The sequence below is a fragment of the Chaetura pelagica genome, unplaced genomic scaffold (assembly GCF_000747805.2).
Source record: "Chaetura pelagica isolate M959 unplaced genomic scaffold, ChaPel_1.0 scaffold34, whole genome shotgun sequence".
Lineage (NCBI taxonomy): Eukaryota > Metazoa > Chordata > Aves > Apodiformes > Apodidae > Chaetura > Chaetura pelagica.
The window spans coordinates 1,721,134-1,744,448 of record NW_009952895.1 but is presented as its reverse complement, the minus strand read 5'-3'; the positions used below and the strand labels follow the sequence as shown (position 1 = coordinate 1,744,448).

Sequence of the window (23,315 nt, the reverse complement as noted above, 5' to 3'; positions counted from 1 at the left end):
GAGGGACAGGGATATGCAGTCGGCCGACGGCAAACCTGTCACCTATGCCAACAAGATGCTGTACCTGGTGAGGCTGGCGGAGCAGAGGCAGCACCCGGCCCAGATCATTAAGGTCAAGGCCCACAAGAAGTGGACAGAGGAGGCCAAGTGGAACAAGGAGGCGGACGCCAAAGCCAAGCAAGGTGCAAAGGAAGGGCTGGTGTGGAAGCCCTCAGAGAATGGCCCTGTGTCAGTGGTTCCCAGTAGGCACAGGGAGAATGTGGACCTGCTGGGCTTGCAGGCACAGGACCCCAGCATCTGGGAGTTAGTGAAGGGCAGGGAGTACAAAGGGTGCAAGGTGTGGAAGGACATCTCAGGGCTGGTCCTGGCACGGAGGGAGAGGGCAGACTTCCCAGTCTGGGTGGTGCCTGAGCTCCTCCGGACTGAGCTGGTGGCCCTGGCTCATGAGCAGGGGCATCTGGGGACAGACAAGACCATGGTGAGGCTGCAGGGTGTTGGGTGGTGGCCTGAAATGAGAGATGATGTGGACAGGTATATCAGCAATTGCCTGACATGTGCAGCCAACAATCCCAGTGTCAAAACAACCAAAGACCTCTTGGGCCACCAGAGAAGTTCTGGGCCGTGGAGCAAGTTGCAGATGGAGTTTATTGGCCCCTTGCCCCAAACAGCCCAAGGCAACAGGTACTGCCTGGTGATCAGCGACAACTTCACCAAGTGGGTGGATGCATTTCCAACCCGAACCAACACCGCCAGCGCCACAGCCAAGATCCTAGTAGAGCATGTCTTCTCACGGTGGGGTGTCCCGAAGGAGATCGACTCGGCCCATGGCCAACGCTTCATTACAGAGGTCACAAAAGAGGTGTGCCAAGCCCTGGGTATCAAGCAAAAGCTTCACATCACAGGGCATTTCCAGAAGCCTGGGTCAGCAGGGGGGCCCAACCAACCACTGAAGACAGCACTGAGAAAGCTCGTGAACCAGCAAAGGAAAGACTGGGATCAGAAGCTCCCACTGGTCCTGCTGGCATTACGGGGGGCTGTGGCTTCTCAAGTGCCCTCTCCCCAAAAGGTGTCTCCTGCCAGAGCCCTGAAGCTGCTGGGACACTGGCAGCAAAGAGGGGAGCCTCCAGATGAACTGCAGCCCCGCGTCCTCATGGACAGGTGGGTCCAGGATGTTCTGAGGACGGTGTTGGCTACATACCAGCATCTCGCCTTGGTGCAGGGGACCAACATTTCCAAGACGGACAAGCAGCTGGCAGTGCTGCTATGCCCTCGGGAGTGGAACACAGGGGACCTGGTCATGTATCGGGAGGTTAGAGAGAAAAACCAGGTGCTGGCATCTCAATGGTTGGGGCCCGTTAGGGTTGTGAACAAGGCCAGCCCCTATGTGTACCAGGTAGAAGTCAGAAAGGGGGCAAAAATGCAGGAAAAATGGCTCCATTCTTCACAGTTAAAAGCATGGAAGGGAAATTAACGGGGCTGGAGAGCCCGTCTTGCTTCTGTTTTGCAGATAAAGGAAAATGGAAGGCGATTGTGACCGGCGGGAAGGGCGAACTTCGTGGCATCACCAGCCCTGTTTGTGCTGCGGGGAAATTGCTTTGAAATTTCTGATTGCAGGATTTGCTTTGCTTTATGGTATGTGCTTAGTGCTGAGTCCCCAGCGTGCCCCACCAGCCCATCAGCACCTCAGACAAAAAGTCCCTCGTTCCCACTTAGAAAAACACCCTGACACATGGGCCACCGCCCAGCACAGGGTTAGGAGGTACCCAAAACCTGAGACTGATTGGCCCTGGTCTCAAGCTTACGTGAAATACACAGGAAGTATGGGATTAAATTCTAACAGAGGCTTGAATTTGTCAACGGTGGTTATGCATGGGACAGAGGCCTACTTGGAAAATGAGTGGAGCTGGGATAGCACCAACAGACTTCCACAACTACTGGGGGAGGTGGGACAAGAAATAAAGGTAGGGTGCAGGGTAATTAATGGATCCACTTATCAGCGGGTAACTCAAATCTCCGTCACCGAAATCAAAACTAAGAAGAATCAGAAAAAAAACTGTGCTATGGAAAAATTGGACTGTTGGTGCAATTTTACTTTGGTCCAGCCAGTCTTTGTGGTCTGTCTCTGGGCACACAAAAGCGTGGGGCTGTCCTTTAAATTTAAGATTAGCACCACGATGCCCTCCTTTGCTGCCCTTAAGATCTCCAAGTGCCATTTTTTGGCCTGGCATGCAGCTCAATACGCTGAGGTTGGCAACCAGGTAAAATTGGAAATTCAATACTCCCAAGAAGGTATAACTGACCCCATGCAAATTGATGGCACCACCATGAGTGTCTCTGCCCCTAACGGCCACAAGTGGGTCGTGCCTGTAAAATGCCTGCATGAGAGGAAAACTCTTAATAGATCTGAATTAAGCTCAGAGGCTGCGTGGCATAATCAGGATTATGGACACTGCCAAAACCTGGTGATAAACCTCCAGGTATTGTGTCGAGGAAATCTGAGCATAGAAATGTCCCCTGAGTTTGGAGGAAAGTGGTGGATAGCAGGCCCTGAAGGATTTAAAAAAGAGTTTACCATCATTCCTGTCCTGCGCCCTTTTGTTTCCAAAATAGGCCCTTATGTAGTCAAGAAAAATCACGTCCAAGAGCTGTTGACCGCACCTGTCCGGTCACTGAAGAAGGTGGTGTTGTCCCTGTCCACTGTTAATATTTCATCTGTCAGACCACACTGTTCCCCCTTCCTATCCACCCTCCACACAGGCTGGCTGGCCTGGCTCCACAGCCGTTCCATCCAGGGCACCCGGGCCAGAAGAGACCTGCTGGCCACAGCGCTGGGAGGAGGAGGTGCTGGGCTGGGGGTCCTCAACAACATGAACGTTGAGGTCTTGGCCAACAAGTTGGAAGCTGTCACCTCAGGTGTGCAGGGCCTCCTCAGCCCCCTGAATTCATCCCTGGCCAGCCTTGGGATGGGGCAGTGGCTTGTGTCAGAAGTGTTACCCACCTGGGAACAAATAAATGAGAAAGACCACCAGGTGCTGTTGCGAGCGCTGGGCATCGAACAAAATAACGTCTCCCTTGCTCTTAGTTGCATCCAGGCCCAGGTGTGGGTGCAGAGTGTCGTTGCAGGTATCCTGAGAGATGGTGACAACGGCGTCCTCCCCACCGAGATCCGGAAGATCGTGTGGGACGCGGCCACGGAGAAGGAGCGGCAGCTCCAAGCCTGGTGGAGGCTTGTCAACTTCACCCATGACCAGGTCCACAATGTGGTCGTCGCCCACGTCCTGACGGTGGCAGAGGCTCACATCGAAAAGGTCTACCCCATTGTGGCCCTGGGGGTTAACACAAACGGGTCTGTGGTCTACCCCTTGGACCACCGGATGTGGGCGAGGGTGTCCGGTGGGAAGTGGCAATCGGTGGATCTGGAAGCCTGCATTTTGGAAAGGGGGCTGGGATTCATATGTGAAGATGATGCCCTTAAGGCGAGTGACGTTTGCTTTGACACCAAGGAGGGGGTGTGCCATTTTGAGATCAGCCCCCAGAGCAGCAACCAAACTGTGCTGGTGTACGTAGGTAAAGGGTGTGTGTGCTTCAGAACGATGTGCAAATCTGTGCAAATTAACGAAGCTTATAACCAGACTGTGTTTAACTACTCCAATATGTGTGCTTGCAATGTAGCTATTATTAGAGGCTGTGACTTTGTGTACAGACCACCTGTGTTTACCAGCCAATTGCTCATTAGAAACTACACCTTGTATCGTAGTATAACCCCAACCCCCATCGGGATGGATCTGTCTCTTGTAAAAGAAATGTTAGAGCATGCAAAATTACAGCAGCTGTTAGAAAATGCTAAGGCAGAAGCGAAGAAGATCCTGATAACTGTGCATCACGATGGCAGTGTTATAAAGCAGGTGATGGAACGAATTAAGAGGGTGGGGGAACACCACTGGTGGGAGATTTTCTTCGGCTGGTCCCCCACAGCCACTGGCATCTTCAACGCGCTGCTGCACCCTGTCGTAGTGATCTTGCTCATGCAGATCTGTGTCTGCTTTGCCATGGTAGTGACTTGTTACTGGATGAGGCAGGTGAAGCTCTGCATTGACAAGCAGGTGGAAGGACTAGGGCTGGCCAAGCGCTTCCTCCCATAGTCAAGGGCAAGACTGGGTTGGCCTCTGTGTTTGCCACCAAGAAGAACCTTGAGCTCCGCTGTTGGCTGCAACCCAGTAGGCGTTGAGCGGTGGGGACACACGCCATACCAGACCTTGATGTGAGGGATGGTCTCCTCTGTTATAAGAGGGCCATCTAGGAGGGGAAGGCAGGCCAAGCCTGCAGTTGGCATGAATCACAGAATGGTTGAGGTTGGAAGGGACCTTTTGAAATTATCTAGTCCAGCTCCCTGCTCAAACAGGGTCACCTAAAGCAGAATGCCCAGGACTGTGTCCAGCTGGGTTTTAACTATCTCCACAGATGGAGACTCCACAACTTCTCTGGGCAAACCTGTTCCAGTGCTTGATCACCCTAACAGTAAAATAGCAAGAATAAGCATAAGTAACTTGTCTTTGAACCTCCTATCTTTAAATGCCGTGTGAAAAAGTTGCTCTTGTGTGATTTAAGACTCCTTAAGCAGAGGAGAAAGCCAAGGACAGTGTCTTTGGAAGAAAAGAGAAGGGAACGTAATGCCTGAGCATGGAAAAACACCCACTGAAGATGGAAGAGGTGTTACCACCTTGGAAAGCTGATAAAAGATAAGCAGAACAAAAGACACTGTGATCACCTTGGACTTAAAGGAGCTGAACACATATGGACCTTTGCAGTAACTATTTCCGGGTTCCCAAGACTCCCAGAATGTCTGGCCAACACTCTGGTGAGGTCTGGTTTTGGAAGCCTGGATGTCACCGCTTTGCTTTGCCTAGTTGTGCATGTACTCAATAAAATTTAACTGTTAGAGGACAAACTGTCTGTTCAATCACAGCCTGCTCAGCTACTCCCTACCCAAAATTGTTCCCTTGCTTTTTGTCCACAGAATATTGACTCACTCCCCTCTTCCACTCTGCCCCCCCTGACCTGCATCACCCCCTGGCTCTGACTCCAGAAGGAGCCTTAAAATATACAGAGGGGCCTCCAACATTTAAAAAATGTTGGCAATTAAAAAAACTAGATTAACCACCTAATTCCCAGCCCATGTATCTGATTTCATCTCAGAGGTGCTGCTGTCTCTGAGAAGGGAGGGGTTGGGGGGGCGGGCTGGGGAATGGTTTAATGAAACAAAAAGCCCCTTGCAATCCAGGCTGAAATGAAAAGATTAAAGAACTAGCCTTTAACCCAACAGGCAGTTGCTGGGCCAGCTCAAGAAATGAGTTTAAAACCCCACTTTTCACACACACTGGACTGGGAAGCATAAAGAAACAGCATTTTGCCACAACCGACTTTATTTTCAGGTGAAGTGGAACTTCAGTGTGGGGTTAAGACACTTCTCTTGAAGGAACACGTTATAACTGGGCTCATTAGAACAGGAATAAATAAATCACTGTCTAAAACCACAGAAATCCTTTTCCCCCTCCAAGCACCATGAAAACATCCCCTTCACCTTGGGACAAGGGAGTTGAACTCTCCCCTCAGCCTTCCAACCTGCTTGGGAAAGACCTGGTGCCTTGTGCCCTCTGTGCTCTGCTGCTCCCTTCACTTTGGCCATAACAAAGACTCACAGAAAACAGTTATTTTGGTTAAAGCACCTTTGTCACTTGCTAACACCTGAAATGTTTCATGAGAATTAATTTCTCCTTGAATAATGACCCTTTTATATAAAGTCTTCACCCCTCTAACATTTTTGTTTGTTTGTTTGTTTTTTGTGGAGCCTAGAGGGGAAAAAGGAACCACAGAATATTCCCATTATCCACTCCTCAGTTCCAAAAAGCCAGAGGTTTTGTCTGCTTTTCCAGTCATTTCAGGAGATTCCATAAAAGAATTTACCCAGACTTCCCTGCTTTTCCAAACCAAACGGGTAACAAAATTGGATTTATTCCCTGGTGTTTTGGTCCTTGTCCTCAGTGCTCTGGAGCAGAGGGGGCTCTGTCTGTGTGGAGTGTGCAGGCTGAGGCCTGTGAAAACCCCCAACCCAGTGGGCAACACAGCAGCTTTGCTCTGTTCCAAGCAGGGAAGTCAAAGAGGCAGTTTCCAGAGCTACCCTGGCCTGGCTGCACTCACTTTGGGCTGTGAAGGTCAATGCAGGCAGGTCACTGGCCTCACTGGTCTAGTCCTGTGGCAGTAACTCAGACTGACTTTTGAAAAATTAGGGACTGAGATGCTGATGCAAAGCAGTTTTAACTCAAGGGGAACAAGTGATGTAAAAATAAGTCTTGGTGGACCCCCATATGTTCTGAGGTCTCTGGAGAGTCTAAAAAGAGCCCACAAGGGACAGGAAGGTACCAAACACATAATTTAACCCAAGGAGCCTGTTCTCCATGCCAAGCACCCACTTACCTCTGGATATGTCTCGTGAGACTGCAGGGATGCTCTTTTATTTCTCTGGGTACCTGGCTTGATGGATCTTTCCTGATGCTGCCAGTTCCAGGACATGCCCTGCAGCCATGGGGAGCAGCCACAGCAGGTCCTCAATCCATGTCAGCAGGCCTGGAGAGTGTCCATCTTCTCTGAAGCAAAGGTAAGAGGGGGGCTACATGGATATCTGGATCGTGGCTGCGTGGGGCCACCTCCAGAGCCAGTCCTGGGGTAAAGACCTCGTGCCTGCCCTGAACCTACACATGCCACATGGTCTCAAATCAAATGGAGAAGGAATTTGAGCTTTGGTTTTCCACTGGTTAGGCTTGTACTTGAGTTTGTTGCTCAGAAAGGTCCGATTTTGATCTCCCAGCCCCAGACAGGTTAACATAATTGTATTTTCATGAAAACATTGAAAAAAAGCTGGGAATTTTTTTTTCTGGGGGAGGGTTCTGCCTCCAAAGCCCTGAAGACTGCCAAGGTAGATTCCTCACACCTGGGACAGGGCCAGGCAGAAGCTGGCAGATTCCTGTCTGTCCATCAGATCCCTGTGTCAGAACTGCCTCCCCAAACCTATGTCAGCATTTTGACCAATGTCACTCTCCAGAGCCTTTCAGACTCAAGGCTTGGCCTTGGCTCTCCTTTTTCTACTCTCTCCCTCTCTCCCTTTTCCCTCTTTCCCACCTCTAACCTTTATCCCCTTTCCACCTTCCTTAACCCCACTTTTCTTGCTTGAGTGTGACCGTCCCTCACGATCATCCCTCAGGACTCCTTGCTCTGAGCAGGACTTTGCAAACCTCTCTTCCTTCACCCAGCACCTACAAGGTGTCTGCACATTCACAGGGAGAGGGATTCATCTGGCTTAGAACCTCTCGATGCTGATGTGCCTCAAACCTCATGCATTTTTGTAAGCCCCTGCACATCAGAGGAATCCTATAAAAACAGAATTTTCACTCCTCTCAGCCCTGCTTTGTGCCCAGACAAGCTGCTCCTCAGTTCCTTTTTGCTCCCAAGCATTTTACTCTCTCCCAGAGCACACACAGAGAAGCTGGATACTTGCCCCAACTACTGACAACCTGTACATTTCCTGTAGACACAACCCAGTGTAGCAGAGCAGTGAGAAGGGAAGAGCAAAAAAGCCCCAGGGCCAGTGATACAATCAGCTGGCAGTGTAGCACATCTGCATCCTGGCTGGTCGTGGATGGGCAGGATGCAAGAAATTAATTTTAGGAGGCAGAATAAAAAAAAGCATCAGGACTCAGAAGCACAAGGAGGTGAGCTGGTTTGAGAGCTAAAATGCTGGGTAGCTCATGGGATGTGGGACAGATTCTGGCCTGTGTTGATTCTTTTTCTGCTTTGTGGAGTCCCAGGGAAATTCTGTGATGTGCCAGCACCCAGTGTGAAGGGAGCTGCTTGATTTATTATTTCTCCCAGAAGACTCAGGAAGAGATCAGGGTGGCTGAGAAGGGAACATGAATAACTCAGGAGGGAGTGAGTTTACTCTTAGGAGTGGTGAAATGACTAAGGTTATATCCACAGAGGGAAATGCAGGGAATTCTTATGGGTTTCACTCATTTTCTTGAAAAACCAAACACAATGGAAACAATTTCCAATTCTGAGAGAGATCTATCATTGGTATGACTGCTGAGTTTGGCAGAGCTAACACAAGACAGTGTAATTAAGCCTTCTACAGTACAGGGGAATCAAATTGCCCTTGTTCCTCCAGCTGCTCTCAGCAGTTTTACCAGTGGCCAAGAGTCACAGGTACCTGGAAGGGAACAAAGAGACACGACGTTGTTGGAAATAGTGCAAGCTCAAAGATAAGGGGAAAAAACATCCCCCTTAAACTTTAGATTACATTTCCTTTTCTTCCCAGAACCTCTAGAAGTAGCACCAGGCTTTATTCCATCAAGAGGCAACATCTGCATGTGTGCTGGTGGATGTGTCATGTGGGGCACAGCTCTAGGAGGGGAACAATGGTGGGAATTTACAGCACATCAGCTGCTCCATGGAAACTGTCACTCCAGGCTGTCCTTCCTTGTTGGGGACTCCAGAACTGGACGCAGCACTGCAGGTGAGGTCTCATGAGAGCAGAGGGGCAGAATCACCTCCCTTGACCTGCTGGCCATGGTTCTTTTGATACAGTCCAGAACAGAAGTGGTTTCTGGGGTGCAAGTGCACATAGCAAATGAGAAGTGAAGCAGCCGCAGCAGTGAGATCAGTGCTGGGGATTGGATAAGGGTTCACCATAGAGGTTGAGACGGACACCAGCTTGCAGTTTTGGTCTCAACCTCCTTTTCCCCACCAGCTGGTGCTTCTTGCTGTTTGCAGCACAGAGCAGGAAGGTGAAAGGCAAGCAGTGCACTGAGAGCTTGCAGCTGCTCCGGCAGTGCGCCAGCTGTGCCCCGGCTGCCGGGAACCCCACCCAGCGCCCCTCAGCTGGGGCCAGGGCTAGGGAAAAAGAACTAAAGGCAAGAGATGTAAACAGAGCAGAGGGCAGGAGCAGCTGGCATCACCTTTGTCGGATTTGAGAGTTGTTCTTAAAAGAAAGGCCCTTCCATAGCACCCTCTCATTTTGAGGGCTGTTGTAAGGAAACGAGTACATCTGCACCCTGAGGCTGTGAGCACAGACACCCTCCCAGAGGGACATGGAGTGACTTGGTAGGGGAGAGACACCCACCCAGGGAGCTTTCAGAAAACATCACAGATCTCTAAGGCCTTGGACCAGACACAGGTGCCAGCTGGGCTCACTGCTGACCTTTCACAGAGGGTCCCAAGCTCCAGACTTCATATACATATGATAGAGCAGAATCATAGACTCATAGAATCACTTAGGTTGGAAAAGACCTTATGGATCATCAAGTCCAACCGAGTAGGTTTTATGTCTGTGTCTACTTCACAGGATGCAACTCTGCTGTCATGATCTTGACCCAGGGTATCCTCTTCCACTCTGAGCAAGACGGCGTGGAGCAGAGGAGCAGCTCACATGTGAAAGAATCGCTGATGCACATTCCAACTGGAACACTACACACAATGCAGGTGCAAAAAGTGCCTTCCCAAAGGCCACTGAGGCTTCTGCATCATGGGCACCCCTGACATGAGCTGCTTGGCCAAGGAGCCTCAGAGTGTGCACAGGTGGTGCTGCTGAAGCCCAGGTGCTCTCTGAGAGAAGCACATGAGAGCTGAGTGCATCCTGCATGGTCCTTTGCTCTGGACTTCCATGGTGCCACAGCACCAAAACTTCTATTGGCCTCCAAGATGTGTGAAAAAGAGCCAAATCCTGCAAACTGCTGAGAAGTCTAACATTTCAGTGGTGACAGGACACCTTGCCTGGGTGACTCATTTGACCAGAGAGAGATGCAACCAGTTTCCTGATGTTGCAGCAACACGGGGAGCACAAAGCAAGAGAGGAGCATTACTGGGGTGAAGCTGAGCAAGGCAGAGTGGTTTTTCCTCTTTTTTAAGCACTAAACGTGGATTTGAGAAAGGCTGAAGGCAGGGTAGGAAGGAAAGGAGCTGATGCTGAAAGAACCCACAGCTTCTCCCATCGTGCCCTCAAGGCCAGGACTTCATTTGCAGGTGAAGTCAATTGAAGATAAGGATACAGGCTTCAGAGTTCTGATGAACACATTGAGGAGCACCCGCATGTACACCCTGGTGCTTCAGTGTGGTACTTACCATGGCCATGGCACTGACATGGGGGAGTGAGGAGAAACAGAAATCATCATTCCTGCCAGCTACCAATGGGAGGGGGTGGCTCAGAAATAGCACCAAGAGAGACTGATGCAATGTAGTTCCAAAAGAAACATTTTGAGGGAAAAAGCTTAGCCACAAGCAAGAGGAATCAGTCAATGCATTTCACATACAGCATGATATGGTTCAGCCTGTGCAGCTTGAATTTACAGTGTGGGTGATTTGGAATCACCCAGCACTTAGTTTTGGGGAAAATAACTTGATTTCAACTGTTTGTTAGCTTGGTGCTTAGAACATTGCTGTGAACAGTTTCATTGCTAATTCTAAGAAATCCTACCTCATTTGAAAGGTTTCTTTGAAATCTCCCCTCCCTCCCCCACACAGATGATTTGTTTTCCCCACAGCTCTTGGAGGAAAAAACCAATACAATATACCACTTTTTTCACACTCCCCCCACAGAGATTTTGGTTTCATTTCAAACTTTCATGTCTTAAGTAGAGAAACAGCAAGGACCTGAGTCTGTCAATGCCAAAAGAAAAGGTCTGTGACCTGAGGGTCTGTTTTTTTGCCCAATGTTGTGGAGCATCAGTCCTATGATGAAGCCCAACTGTGAGAGAAGCCCTGCAGGTGTTCAGGACTTGTGGACATGTCAGACACGTGTTGGAATTGAGATTTATGCCTGCACCCTGGAGCAGGAGGGATTGCCAGCACACTCCCAGGAGCAAAGCTGTGCAGGCAGTTTGCTGTGGCTCTCTGAAACCAAAGCAGAATTTTCTACATTTTGATAGGAATCAATGCCTAAACCTTGGCTCTGCCAGAAATCACTGGTTGAAATAGCACTTCATTGCTTGCAACTGTAAATCAAGCTGCTTGGAAGCAGCTTATCTGGAGATGAGGAACATGGTTGCTCCAAAGCTTTCCCACAGGAAGATTTATGGCACTGTACATATTTATGGTTTCCTATTTATTACTTTTTTGGTGACCCATTTTTGTGATACCTGGATTTATCACCAGTTTAAGGACGTAGTTAAGAACTGCTACAGATGGTTGGGGTTAAAAAGACACTGTGCCTTGCTGCTCACTGCCTCATTCTGAAAATACAAGCAGGATAGAAAACAGGTACAGCTGGAAAGACACCAGCAGATATGGCAGGGTTGTAACCTCCTCCCTCACGTCATTCCCATCAGTGGATATGAAGAAAAAGCAAAAGTGATTCCATGTTAAGGTTAAAAAAGCTGCAGTTGGAACAGCTCATGTTCCTGGCAGCTGCAAATCACAGGAGAAGCTTGTGGAAAGGCTGGGAAGAGGATGCAAATCTTCCAGTCCTCACCCCGGTGCTTTCAGCTTGGTGTTCTGGCTGATAAAAAGAGCTATTAAGCACCTTGTCAGCTTCTGTGCTGTTGGACAGCAGAGCTCTGTACTGAAAAAAAATCCCTTAATTTAGTGAAATGTTGATAGCCCTCTCACTAGCTCAGCCAACTGCTTTACACTGGGATCTGCTTCAACAGACACATGGGGAAGCTGAGATGCAGCTCTGGGTGTTGCATTCAGGTGATTTACACTGAGTTCACTCAGGTGCCTCTCAATCTTTATAGGAACATGCTTGGGCAAGTCAGCAGGTGAGATGTGCTCAGGACCTGTCTCCTGGGCCACCAGCAGGGTTCACTTGCTGGGTGTCATCCCCAGTGTGCCCACTGAAACCACAGCCCCAGCTCAGGGCGTGTGAGGCAGCTGCAGAGGTTCTGCCTTTCAGCACAAGACTTCAAGTGAAACCTTTCCACCATGAAAACAAGTCTGTGCTCTCTTCACAGGGTGTTCCAGCTGTGGCTTTTTTCAGACAGCAAAGTTTTCACAAGCTGCAGCCAGTCATGAAACCAAAGTATAAAAAATTATCAAAAGGAAAACAAACTATAAAAAAAGTGACCGTGACTTTGCAGAGCAGCACGTTTTTGGCACTCACAGGCCACTGAACGTGGCTGGGCCACCCCTCCAGCACAACCTCCTTGAGGATCATCTGCCAGCAAAGCTGATGGAAGGCCAGGGAGAGATCATCCTCCCTGAGTCTCAATTATTACCCCCTAAGGAATGACAACGCATTGTAAGTGTGAGCTGTAGGCTGCCCTCTTCCAGCCACCTCTCTGCCTCTCTCTGTGCTGGAATATACACTTGCCCTTAAGAGTGTGGGTGTCTATATGTTTCACTAGATCCAAATATTTCTGTCTGTCTGGGTTGGTGTGTTTTGTGTTTATACATATGTAGGTTCACATACACTTTGATTTAAGGTACTTTGTAGTAAGTTAGTGTGAATCTTGTCATTCTCAAATCTGTAATTGAGTCTCTGTTTTGATTATAATATATTCTGCACAATCACTTGTTAATCATTAAATTGTTTAATGATTAAGTGCTGCAAAAATTCAACCTTTTGATTAATAAATATTCAGTTGCTGATAAATCATAACGGTGTCAAAATATTTCATCTGTGACAGAGAGAATGCTGAAAAACCTCCCCGGTTACACTGAAGGGCAGTTTACAACAGCTCTCAACTCTCATCAAGTTTGCAGGAGTGTGTTATGATTGAATCCACGCCCACCCCAAGTAAATAATATGAAAAGCAGTGATAGGTGTTTGACTTGGGACTTCCTCTTAGATGAGCAGGGACCAGGGAAAGCCAGGGAGAGTCCTTGGAAAGACATGGAAAGCCATGTAACTTCTGAGTGAGGAACAAGAGCCACTGAAGAAAGCAGAGGTGTTATCAGCCTGCATAAAAGCACGGAGGAAATGACAAAAGGGGAGCACAACAAGGATCCTTTGTATCCTTTGAACTGAAAGCTGAATCCCCGCGGACCTTCAAGTTCAGGTTCCCAAGACTCCTGACCAAAGAACTGATGTTGGCACCTGCATGTTCCTGTTCAACTTCGTTTAGTTGCAGATACCTAGTTAAGCTTGTCTGTTATAGGATGAGCTAAGTTACTTGACACCTCAGATGCCAACAACTCAGATTTATAACTCTATCTGCAGCAGGAAAAATCTAAATCCAAGATTGAAATCAACCACAGCACACAAATACTTAAAAACCAAAGCAGCCTACATTATTTTCAGGGCTTTTCAACCTATTTCTTACACCTGCAAAATTAAAACTAAGAAAAATCAGGCAGAGTTCAAGGTTTGAGGTCCTGGGTCCTGGTCTCTACTCCATCCCACACCACAAGGACCCACAACAGACAGTTTCAGTTGGGCAGGTTCATGGAGAGCAGCAGCTCAGCACAGGTGCCTCTACAAAGAGACTAACCCAGTGGGAAGCACAGCCTGAGTGGTGCAACCCAACAGCCTGGTGGCTTTCAGAACCCACATCAAGGCTCAGAAAAAGCTCTCTTGCAACCTGAAGGCAGTTAGAGAGATACTAAAAGGTGTCTTTAGAAACTGCTTTTAAGTGTTTGCTTTTCAGAACACAACTATTCACCCAGTCCAGCAGCTTTCAGGAAGGCATCACACACACTTCCAATTGTTTACACAACCGCAGCTCTGCACAGTGCAGGCAGAAGCTGCAATTCCTCTCCTCCTCTCAGGCAGTCCACCTGTGTCCATGCCTCATTGAAGGTCCCATCTGAGAGATCTGGGAGCACTGGAAGAGCTGGAACCCTGTAAGTTTCTCAACTCATTGTGCATATGCAGTATATCAGTGCTCCTGCCACAGTAAAGTAAATCCATATTGTGAATGAGTGTCTGGTGACATGACATGTGAAATGAAAAAACAAAGCTGTATTTATTTTTCAGAGCATTGTTCTCAGAGCACAGGTCACAAGTCTAGCTTCATTCTAACATTCCTTCTGCACGTTACTTTGAGAGAAGGAGGAAACCAGGGATGCAATTAGAAGAATCTACCAGACAATGTATATTTGACGACCAGTTGCATGTTTAATAGACTCAAAATTTTACACTCAGAACTGGGTGACAAAAAACCCAAACTGAACCAAAACAAAAAACCCCAACCCAATAACAAAAAAGATCTGGGATCAAAAGCTTTTCACATTCTTATTTTAAATCTGTCAGAGAAATAGTTACAGACACAACTGGGTGAGAACACTGTAGTGCCATTATTTGTCTTACGAGTTATGTACTTTCCTAGCAGAGTAATAGAATGCTCAGCAGGAGGCACCATTAATATGAGAAAGAAACTATACATTTTGGTAACATTCCAACAGGATTCCACAAACTTCTGACCCTTATTTGTGGTATATTCCAGAAAGGATTACAGACTTTCAAACTTGGGTTAACTGCAATGGCTGCTGTATGTGTAAGATGATTACAAATTGATGCCTACCTACTGCCCCAAATGCTCAGAAAACAAACTTTTTCTCACTTCCAGATTAGAACACAAACTTTGCTTAAAACCCCAAAAAGTCATAGTATAGAACAAAACAGTTAAGTGAATCTACCAACAGAATCAACTTCTTCAAGCTAAGCAAAAGCTTTGTCAATATCCCAAGACAGATTCATCCCAGAGTAGCTCCTCTTCTCTTTTCACATTTGTCTGTGACTTCATTTTACCATTTTGGGGCTTTTTGTTCTCTTTCTCAGCGGGGTTTTCTTTAAGACTTATGTCTTTATAAGGTCTTGATTTATTCTCCTTTCCCAAGCCTATCTCAACTTTAATTCTCTTCTGCTTCTCATTTTCTTTTCCAAAATTTGCACCTTCGCTATTTGTCTTTCTTTTCTGCCTTGTGGTTCCTTTCTCATACTTCAGCTCTTCACTGGCATATTTTTCCTCCTCAAAATGTTCTATCTGAAACTTCTCTTCTTTTTTGTAGGAGTTGGTGAAAGTTTCAGCAAGCCTAAGTTTGTAGCAGCCTTCAGACTGTGCAACCAGCAGGCTGAAGCTTTTCTCTCTGATGGTGGCCATCTCAGATGCTTGCTCTACTTTACATAATCTCTTGTTATCGTGACAACTAAGTGTCTTTTCTAGTGCATGATCACCAGCGGATGGCCAGCTTGGTGATCTGTTTTCACCACTAGTTATAGACCACTGTGTTGCAGAGAAAAGGCTGTAATGCTGGACTTCTGCACAGTTAAAGTCTGAAGATAAAACCTCACCACGGTTACTTCCTCCTTCAATATTTTTGTCTTTAAATTCTTCTTCTCCTGCTTTTCCTAAAGACCTTCCTGGCTGTAGATCTCCAGCTTTCTGAGCCTCAATGTGATCTGTTAATTCATCTTGAAAGGAGTAATTTGTTTTATTTGATTTCTTCCTGAGACTAGCAAGCACTGTTTCTCTGCATAAATTGGATAGAAAGGCTTAGTTATTAATACTAATCAATTTGCTTCACACCTGTTGAGTTAAAAAAAAAAGAGGTGTGTTGTTCTGTGTAACTACATGGACCCTGTTCCACATGATCAGATCTGCAAAGCTCTAGTTACAGGAACAGATTCTACTCTTTTATGAAAACTGAAAATCCAGAGTGACTTCACGCAGACCAAATGAGTTTCTTGTGACCTAGGGTGCTTGAGGAATAAGATGCTTTGGAAAGGACTGTAGACATTTTTAAAACTACTTTTTAAACAGAAAATTCAAGGTTCTATTTTATGAACTTATCTCCAAGTAGCAGCAGATAGGAAGCAAATACATTATACATTGTCTGTCAAGTAATAAAGTTACCAGTTTCTTTATGAGATTCATTCTGTTGAACAGTTGCAGTAACTTCAGTCAAACTGTGTGACTCCACAGCAGAAACAAAGCAGAACAAAAACAACCAACCTGGGTTGCTAAAAGCCCTGAAGATAAATGTGCTTCAAAGCCAAAACTTACCCATAAGTTTACATTCCACTCTCCTCAGCCTGGAAGATAAAGTGGTTACATGACAAAGGATATAACCTGTGGGAAGGGCAGCTCCAAAACCCCATCCCTTAATATATCTTGTTCTGCCTTAATTTACTAGCTTTACACATTCATTTTGTGAAACCTCAGATAGTCCTGGAGCAGTTCCCTACAATCCTGTTTCTGGGGTCTAATTCTACTGACTAAACAAACATTTCAAATCATATGAGCTCTACATCAGTGTCTTGTGATTAGATTATTATTATTATTGCACCTTCACTTAAAACATATCTTATCCCAATTCTTAACACGTAAGCACTTTTGACATTTAGCCGATTTGCAAGCTCTAAAAAAGTGCTTCTTGAATCACCACCACATCCACCCTGCGATTCGCAGAGTCTCCAAGCCCTCTACTGGGTGAAAGGGAAAGTACAAGAGATAAATTATCTTAGGCCAAACGTGAGATACGTGTTGAGGAATCCTCAAAGCAACACCATTGATGGAAACTTGGCACTTTTTGGGATTAATGTTTTCTTTGCCCTGTCATGTAGGAATCTTTAAGTTCAGAACATTTCCTTCTGGATTAAAGCACTGAAGATACTGTACCAAACCAGGTGCTGCTGTCCCCAGACAGCAAAGTGGGAAAACTGTACAGGCTTCAGGACCTCTCCCCTGTGGGTTGTCATTGAAGATGCAACTGTGGGAACTCCAAGACTGAATTCCAGTCACAAGCAGGACATTTGAATGCACAGTGCCCCTTTAAACCAGTAAATCAAATAACGAGAAAACCCCCAAACCAAACCAACCCCCCCCCCCAAACCAGGTAGTCACTTAACAGCAGACAAAAGGGCTAATGAAAAAGTTTGAAAGCACCAACTCCAGAGGGATAGTAACAAAAGACTTACTTATTCCGGTGCTTGCTGCCTTGCATGTGGGACTGGTAGGTTTCTATGGATGTAAGTGTGATGTCACACACGGGGCACAGGTAATAACCAGCCCCAATTGCTGAAAAGAAGGAACCTGTAGGTTAGAGAGACTGAAAATGAAAGGCAAAACTCAAAGCACATCACGATCCCATCCCACGCAAGAGTCCTAACACCATGTTCCCATAAACAATGTTTATAGACAGACAAAAAGCCTCTGCTGCAATTTCACACTAGCAGAATATTTATGAAGGGAGCTGTGCAGCTGCAGTGCAACCACAGTGTAAACATTGACAGAGAGTATCCTGATGACTGAAGTGATCCAAGATAATTCCAGTAAACTGCTGTCAAGTGCTGATGAGAATGAACTGTACTGAAAAATTAAATCCTATTGTTAATACCTGGCCCAAAGCAAGCACCAACAGATACCAACCAAGACAGCTGAGGTTTCTTTAAAATAAGACTAGTTTAAACATTACCTGCTAGTGCAGCATTGGTTCAGCCCTGCAAAGATGCTGAGCATTGTAAGTACAGTACATTATGAACATGGTACATGGAGCCTCAGGCAAACAGAAGGTAAGGTCAGATGAGGAAAATCCCTGTATTTTCTAGGCTCTTTTCTAGGCATTTTCTCCTCTCCTATATTTGTCATCCATAGACCTCAGTATTCTGAAACCATCTCCCCTGTGCAAACTTCACCTATTAGCAAAATGCAGCATTAATTACAGTGGGCTGCTGCATTGCATCAAAACACATTATTTTGTTATATATATGAATTCAATAGAGCTGTTTTATACTAACAGTGACTTTTGACTTTGGATTAGAATTTTGAATTCCTTGCTAAAGAAATGACTGTCAGGACCTCAGAATTAATGGAAGTTGCACAGCAACAGGGCCCTGGCTTTGGACACAGTGCCTGAGCTGGAGACAGTCCTGATGGGAGGCTAGAGAACAATGACTTTAGGGAACAAATTTCCTTATGTGGAAAGACTGAAACCATTTTAATGAATAAAAGGTTAAGGGAAGACATGATACCAGCTTTCAATTATTTAAAGTATGTGACAGAAAGCAAACAAATTATTAAATTCTTGTGTCTGCTTCTTGCTCTGTGCACAGCGAAGAAACACATTGTCCTCAGAGAAAGCTGAGTTCAATGTCAGCTTGAAGGTTTTAAGATCAAGAAGGGAAAGACCAAAAGTCTTGGGTTATGTTCCTTATGGAGGCTGTGGAGCTTCCAGCACAGATGGTTTTTCAGAACTGGGTAGAATGACACAGATACAACTGATCCTGGCCTTGGACTTAGGGGACCGGGCTACTTCCTGTGACCCTTTGTATTTGACTGCAGAACTCCTTAAGTACTGGCTTTGGGTGTCCAAGTCAATAAGAAATATTTTCCAAGCTGTCAGAGACAGAATTTTAGCAGTTCACAGACCAAACAGAAAGGAAGAAATGAACTTGTTCTGTAACACAGGAGAAGACCATCATTTCCTTGCACAAATCAGAGCAGTTCCTTGAACAAATCAGAACCAACCAATCTGAGCTACACTCAGAGATTGTACCACTTGCTCATGCTCTGCTTACCACTTGTGCTGGATTCTGCAGGGATGGCTTTGTCTCCCAGCTCCTCCAATAGCTTTTTCCGTGCTTCATTTCTTCTGTGTTTCTTACCAACATAATGCTGGTGGGCTGTGACTGGGTTATTGAAGGGAGCACAACAGAGCCTGCAGTACTTTTCTGGATCATTTAAGTTCAGCTTTGAGTTGGAGGATGATGAAGACTCTTCAGCTTTTAAAGGCAGCAAAGGTTTCTCAGCCAATGGCTTCTGTAAAGCTGGAGACATGGAAGCAGAGGGTAAATCTGCTGACAGGACAGCCAAGGAAAGGCTAGAACAATTCCACAGAGCAAAACAGGTGACTGCAAAACTACAGAGCTGGAAAGAACAGTCTGCTGCATGCTGAAATACTTGCAAGAGACTGTAAAATAGCATAGTCCTTGCAAGGATATGAAAGTTCAGACTGGCAAGGAAGACAACCATGAATTATTCAGAAACCCTACCATTAGGTATCTACAAATCAGCTGTGTTTGATGGCTCTAAGGTCCTTACAGAGTCCAAGAAAGAGAGATTGATCCCACTGAGGCTGATTCAGAGCGCATACTCTATGCTGTCTCTTAAATACAGTCCTGCAACTTGTAAAGGACAAACATCAGTTTAGTGTTGCTCGTGAACTTACTGATTTTAATTTCTTATTGTATTAATTTATGCAACACCTTGTTGGGACTGCACTGAATTCTCAGAACAATAATAAACACCTTTAATTAATAAAAAATCAGAAATACTTGCTTTTCGTTTCAGTCAATGAAAGATAGGGAATTTGAAAGCAAGGTTCCATGGCTTCAGAATTGCACAGGGTATCTTTGTATCTAAGGAGTTACCACAAGACAGCTCCACAACTTTGGCAGAATAGAAAAGACATGGCAGGTGTAGGAAGATAGCTCTCTATATTTGTCTCAAAAACTGACAGGAAAACATATACAAAACAAACTATTTTGTTCTTACCAGGAACAGGCTGCATGCTCTGTGCTGGCATGTGGACTTGGACTCCTGATAATTGCTTCCGCTTTTTAGCATGGATCTTTCCCAAGTAGTGAGACAAAGCAACGACTGGGGAACTAAAAACCATATTGCAGAGATTGCAGTATTTGTTTTTGTCCACTACTTCGCTCCCATTCACCTGAAACCATGCAAGGGCAAGCACAGTTACAACCATTTACTGAAGTGTACAAGGAATAATTTTGTTTAGTCATGAAGAGCAATAATCACCTGGAAACTGATAAAATCCTTCTCCTGTCTCTCACTTTTCTCACCATGCATTTGGATGTAAAGACGAACTTTCTGAGCATGCTTTTTGCCCTGGCAAGAGACTAGAATTATTCCTGTTCTAGTACCAGGCAGTGGTATATCCTGTGACTGGGAGGGACTTCATTAATCAAAAGCTGCTTTCAGCACTTGCCAGATTGTATTTGTTTAAAGCAGAGCCACAAATGCCTGCTCTTGTAACAGTGCTGTACTTTAATCAATAATATAGCACTTAGCATCACTCATAAGACTTTGCTTCGAGGAGCCCTCAGAGTCATCTACTCTCAACTCTTTGGGGAATGAAAAAATCCTTACATGTCTCCTTACACACAGAGATGGTAGCATAGGTAAGGAAAGGAATGCAGCCACGCTACCAGCAAGTCTGTTCTGCTCCTTTACCACTAAGCCTGGAGGCTTGACATCAAGGCCATCCAATGTCCTGGCACAGAAGAATGACAGACAGCACGATTCAACTTACCTTCCTAAATAACAAGTCTAGTCTCCCCATACAGACAGTGGAGAGAAACAGGTTTTCCTGGAAGTAGAGTTAAAGTATCTCCAGCTTAGAGTAAGTCTATGGAGATTTCTGCACCTTTTTAGTGAGGATAAAATAGATAACTAAAATTGGGTGTTAACATATACTTCCTTCAGATGCAAGTATTTCTTAATTCTTAGATGTTCTCTCAACTCACAACCTTCAGACTCTTGAACTTGCAATGTACTTACCCACGTGCCACACTATATAGTGGTACCCTATAAAGCAAAAGAAGGGACTTGCCTTCTCTGACCTCATGCTTTTCAGATGCTTTTTAAGGATTCTGAGGAGCAGTGCAGAATATTGTAACAATATTATCAAAGAGAAAGGGGTCCTATCATACCTGGCTAGATAATACAACTAAGAAAAAAAGAGTCAGTTATTTCCAACAATTTGATTTGTAATGGTGAAGTCAGGTAACAGCACCCATTATCCTCAACTGGATTTGGATCCAAGAAACAGGACATCAATCAGAGGGTCTGAACTCTGCAAAGGTGTGACAGCACAGCTGCTGCTTAAGTTGAAGTAAATACACCACCTTGCAAGACCTGAGTCTTAATAAAGCAAACAGCAGGAAAAGCTGCTGACAGCAAATGACATTTTGAACTTCAACTGTTTCAAGAGGAATGAAAAAGACAGAAATGCCTGTGCCTGAAAACCTGCACATCCTCAGGATTCAGAATAAAGTTTCAAAACAAAGCCTGCTTGCCCATGTCTGCAGCAACATCCCAAGGCACACAGCTGTTCCAAGAAATGCCTTCAGCATAATTCATGCAACCGGCCCCAAGCAGACACCGGTGCCCAGAGCACCAGGTATGCGTGGCTGGGTGAGGTGTCAGGAGGGATGGCCTGGATCCTCCATAGTCAGCACTGCCCCGTGCCAGACATCTGTTCTGGCTCAGATCTGCTTCAGTCCCACACACAGCGTGGCCCAAACCTGCTCAGTTCCTTCTCAAGTCCTGCTGCAACATGCAGGTGATTGCCCTTCTCCATCACTGAATTCACAACTCTCACAACATTCAGGTCTGGTTAATGTCTAAGCCTAGTGTAAGCCTTGAGAAACACACTATAAAAATCTTCTACAACACTACACAGAAACCCAAAACAAAGAAATCAAAGCCCCAGTGCTTGCTAGGAGAAATTCTCCCTCCCAGCCTACCTTATAGTGTGACATCCTGTGGGACTCAAACTGCAGAACTGCCCTGCAAACCTTACAGAAAGTGTCAGTGAAAAGGTCTTTCCTTGTTCCCTCATCTAAAATGTCACCTACATGGAAAGATCAAAAGACAGAAATCAGCCAGTAGTTAGGACAAGTCACATTTGCATGTCTTTGCTTACACAAAACACCAACCACTTGAATATTCACATGCAGTAGAAGATGAAGGGACCAATGTTCACCCACAGAATCACACCATGCCCCTCTGCAGCTTCCAAGCAAAGGTATAAACTTAATCCTTACAGATGTCTTGCTCTCCTGGACTTGGAAAGTTTTACTATAGAAGTATCTAGGCTTTAAAAACAAAGAAGAAAATGACTCTTCCTTGGGTCTTCAGTCCATTTCAAATTAGGCACAATGTCAGAAATACTTGAGTAACAGCCTAAAGAGAAGGATTTTAGCCAGATGACAGTTAGTTAAAAACGGGAATACTCCTTAAAGAAGAGACTGTAAGCAAGCCTGGAAGTAGCTCAGTACATGATAAAAGCTTCTGAGACCTCCTGGCCTAGGAAGCTTGTACCTGTGTCTCATACACCAGTACAGCCAACTTAGTCATATGGGAAAAAAATGTTTCAATATTCTTTACACTGTTCCCAATTAACTCATCATGGGCTGTACACACTTTGATCCATTCTAAAATTGGCCAATGCTTGAAGCTATTCCTGAATAATTGTATGTTCACACACATTTCATCTAGGGAGGAACGACAACCTAATTAAGCACTTAAAAGTAGTGCCAACATTATGTCAATTAAGAGAATTAAACACATCCTTCAGAAGAGGATAGCAGTGCTAGCAAAACCCTTACATCATCCCTGTTCTTTCTCCTCTTAATACACTTTAATTCATTAGGGAAACCAATTTAAGTCATATTGCTTGAAACTCTTCTCTTTCAGGGAACAAGTTTACCCACACAGTGCTATACCACCAAATCTTTTTCTGTGCTGATAAACATGAAGACTACCTGGTTCCTTTTCCTTCCAGTGGGCCTCACTTTAATTCCACTTGTGCTAAAATTTAACATTTTTTGGCATGCCCTGCTCTCGAAAATATGTCAACATTACAGAAATTTAATTAAAAAATAAAGGAAGCCACACAATTAGTCAGTTCAACCAAACCATGCTCTTGAAATGACGGGAAAATACTGGGAAAAGTAATGAGATGTCTTAACTGAGCTTAAACCCTCTAAGTTTACCCAAGAGTCCATCCTGGATTCCACATGTGGAGCAGCTGGCTTTCTGTGCTTTGCCTGGAGAGGTTGTGGGCAAGGAAAACGTCCCTCCCTGTGGCCTCAAGGCTTGGTGCAAAAAGGCATCCACAAACCCATAATGGCAAACAACCTATACTGTTATTTCTAAAGATTGTCCTTTTGGCCCCTTGCCAAAGCAAAGTCCAGGAAAATGTGGAAAAACCCCACCAAAACCAAACAGAGTAAAATACTGTGCAGTGTGACTTGTAACTCTAAACAGCAGGGCTAAGCTGTGGGATGATCAGTCCATAAATGATTCAGGAAAGACCAGAGGCCCTCACGTGTGACCTGGACAGCACACGGCTGCCATCTTTGCACAAGTAAAAAACCTCCTAAAAAATCAGAGCATGAATTTGAGTACCAGCTGTATGACACATACTTCAACTGAGCCAGCATCACCCTGGGAATGAGGCTCCAGAGGAAGCCTGAAATGAGGACTGCTTTGACAAGCCAACATGAACATGAGCAACCAACTGAAAATCCATCAGCAGCTTGATGGGCACTGACAAAACCTGAGAAATGGCAGATGCAGTGACCT

The 23,315-nt window shown here is 45.6% G+C and overlaps 1 protein-coding gene across 1 annotated transcript; it reads right to left on the bottom strand.

Moving 5' to 3' along the window:
* Window positions 1-14,660: 14,660 nt before the first annotated feature.
* On the bottom strand, window positions 14,661-21,571 carry KRCC1 (lysine-rich coiled-coil 1). The gene is made up of 6 exons (XM_009995614.1): window positions 21,473-21,571; window positions 19,743-19,832; window positions 19,479-19,653; window positions 18,503-18,751; window positions 16,904-17,018; window positions 14,661-15,456 (listed from the first exon to the last, which is right to left on the bottom strand). The coding sequence occupies exons 1-6, from the start codon at window positions 21,485-21,487 to the stop codon at window positions 14,661-14,663; spliced, it is 1,440 nt and encodes a 479-aa protein (XP_009993916.1). The 5' UTR covers window positions 21,488-21,571.
* Between the last annotated feature and the right edge of the window lie 1,744 nt (window positions 21,572-23,315).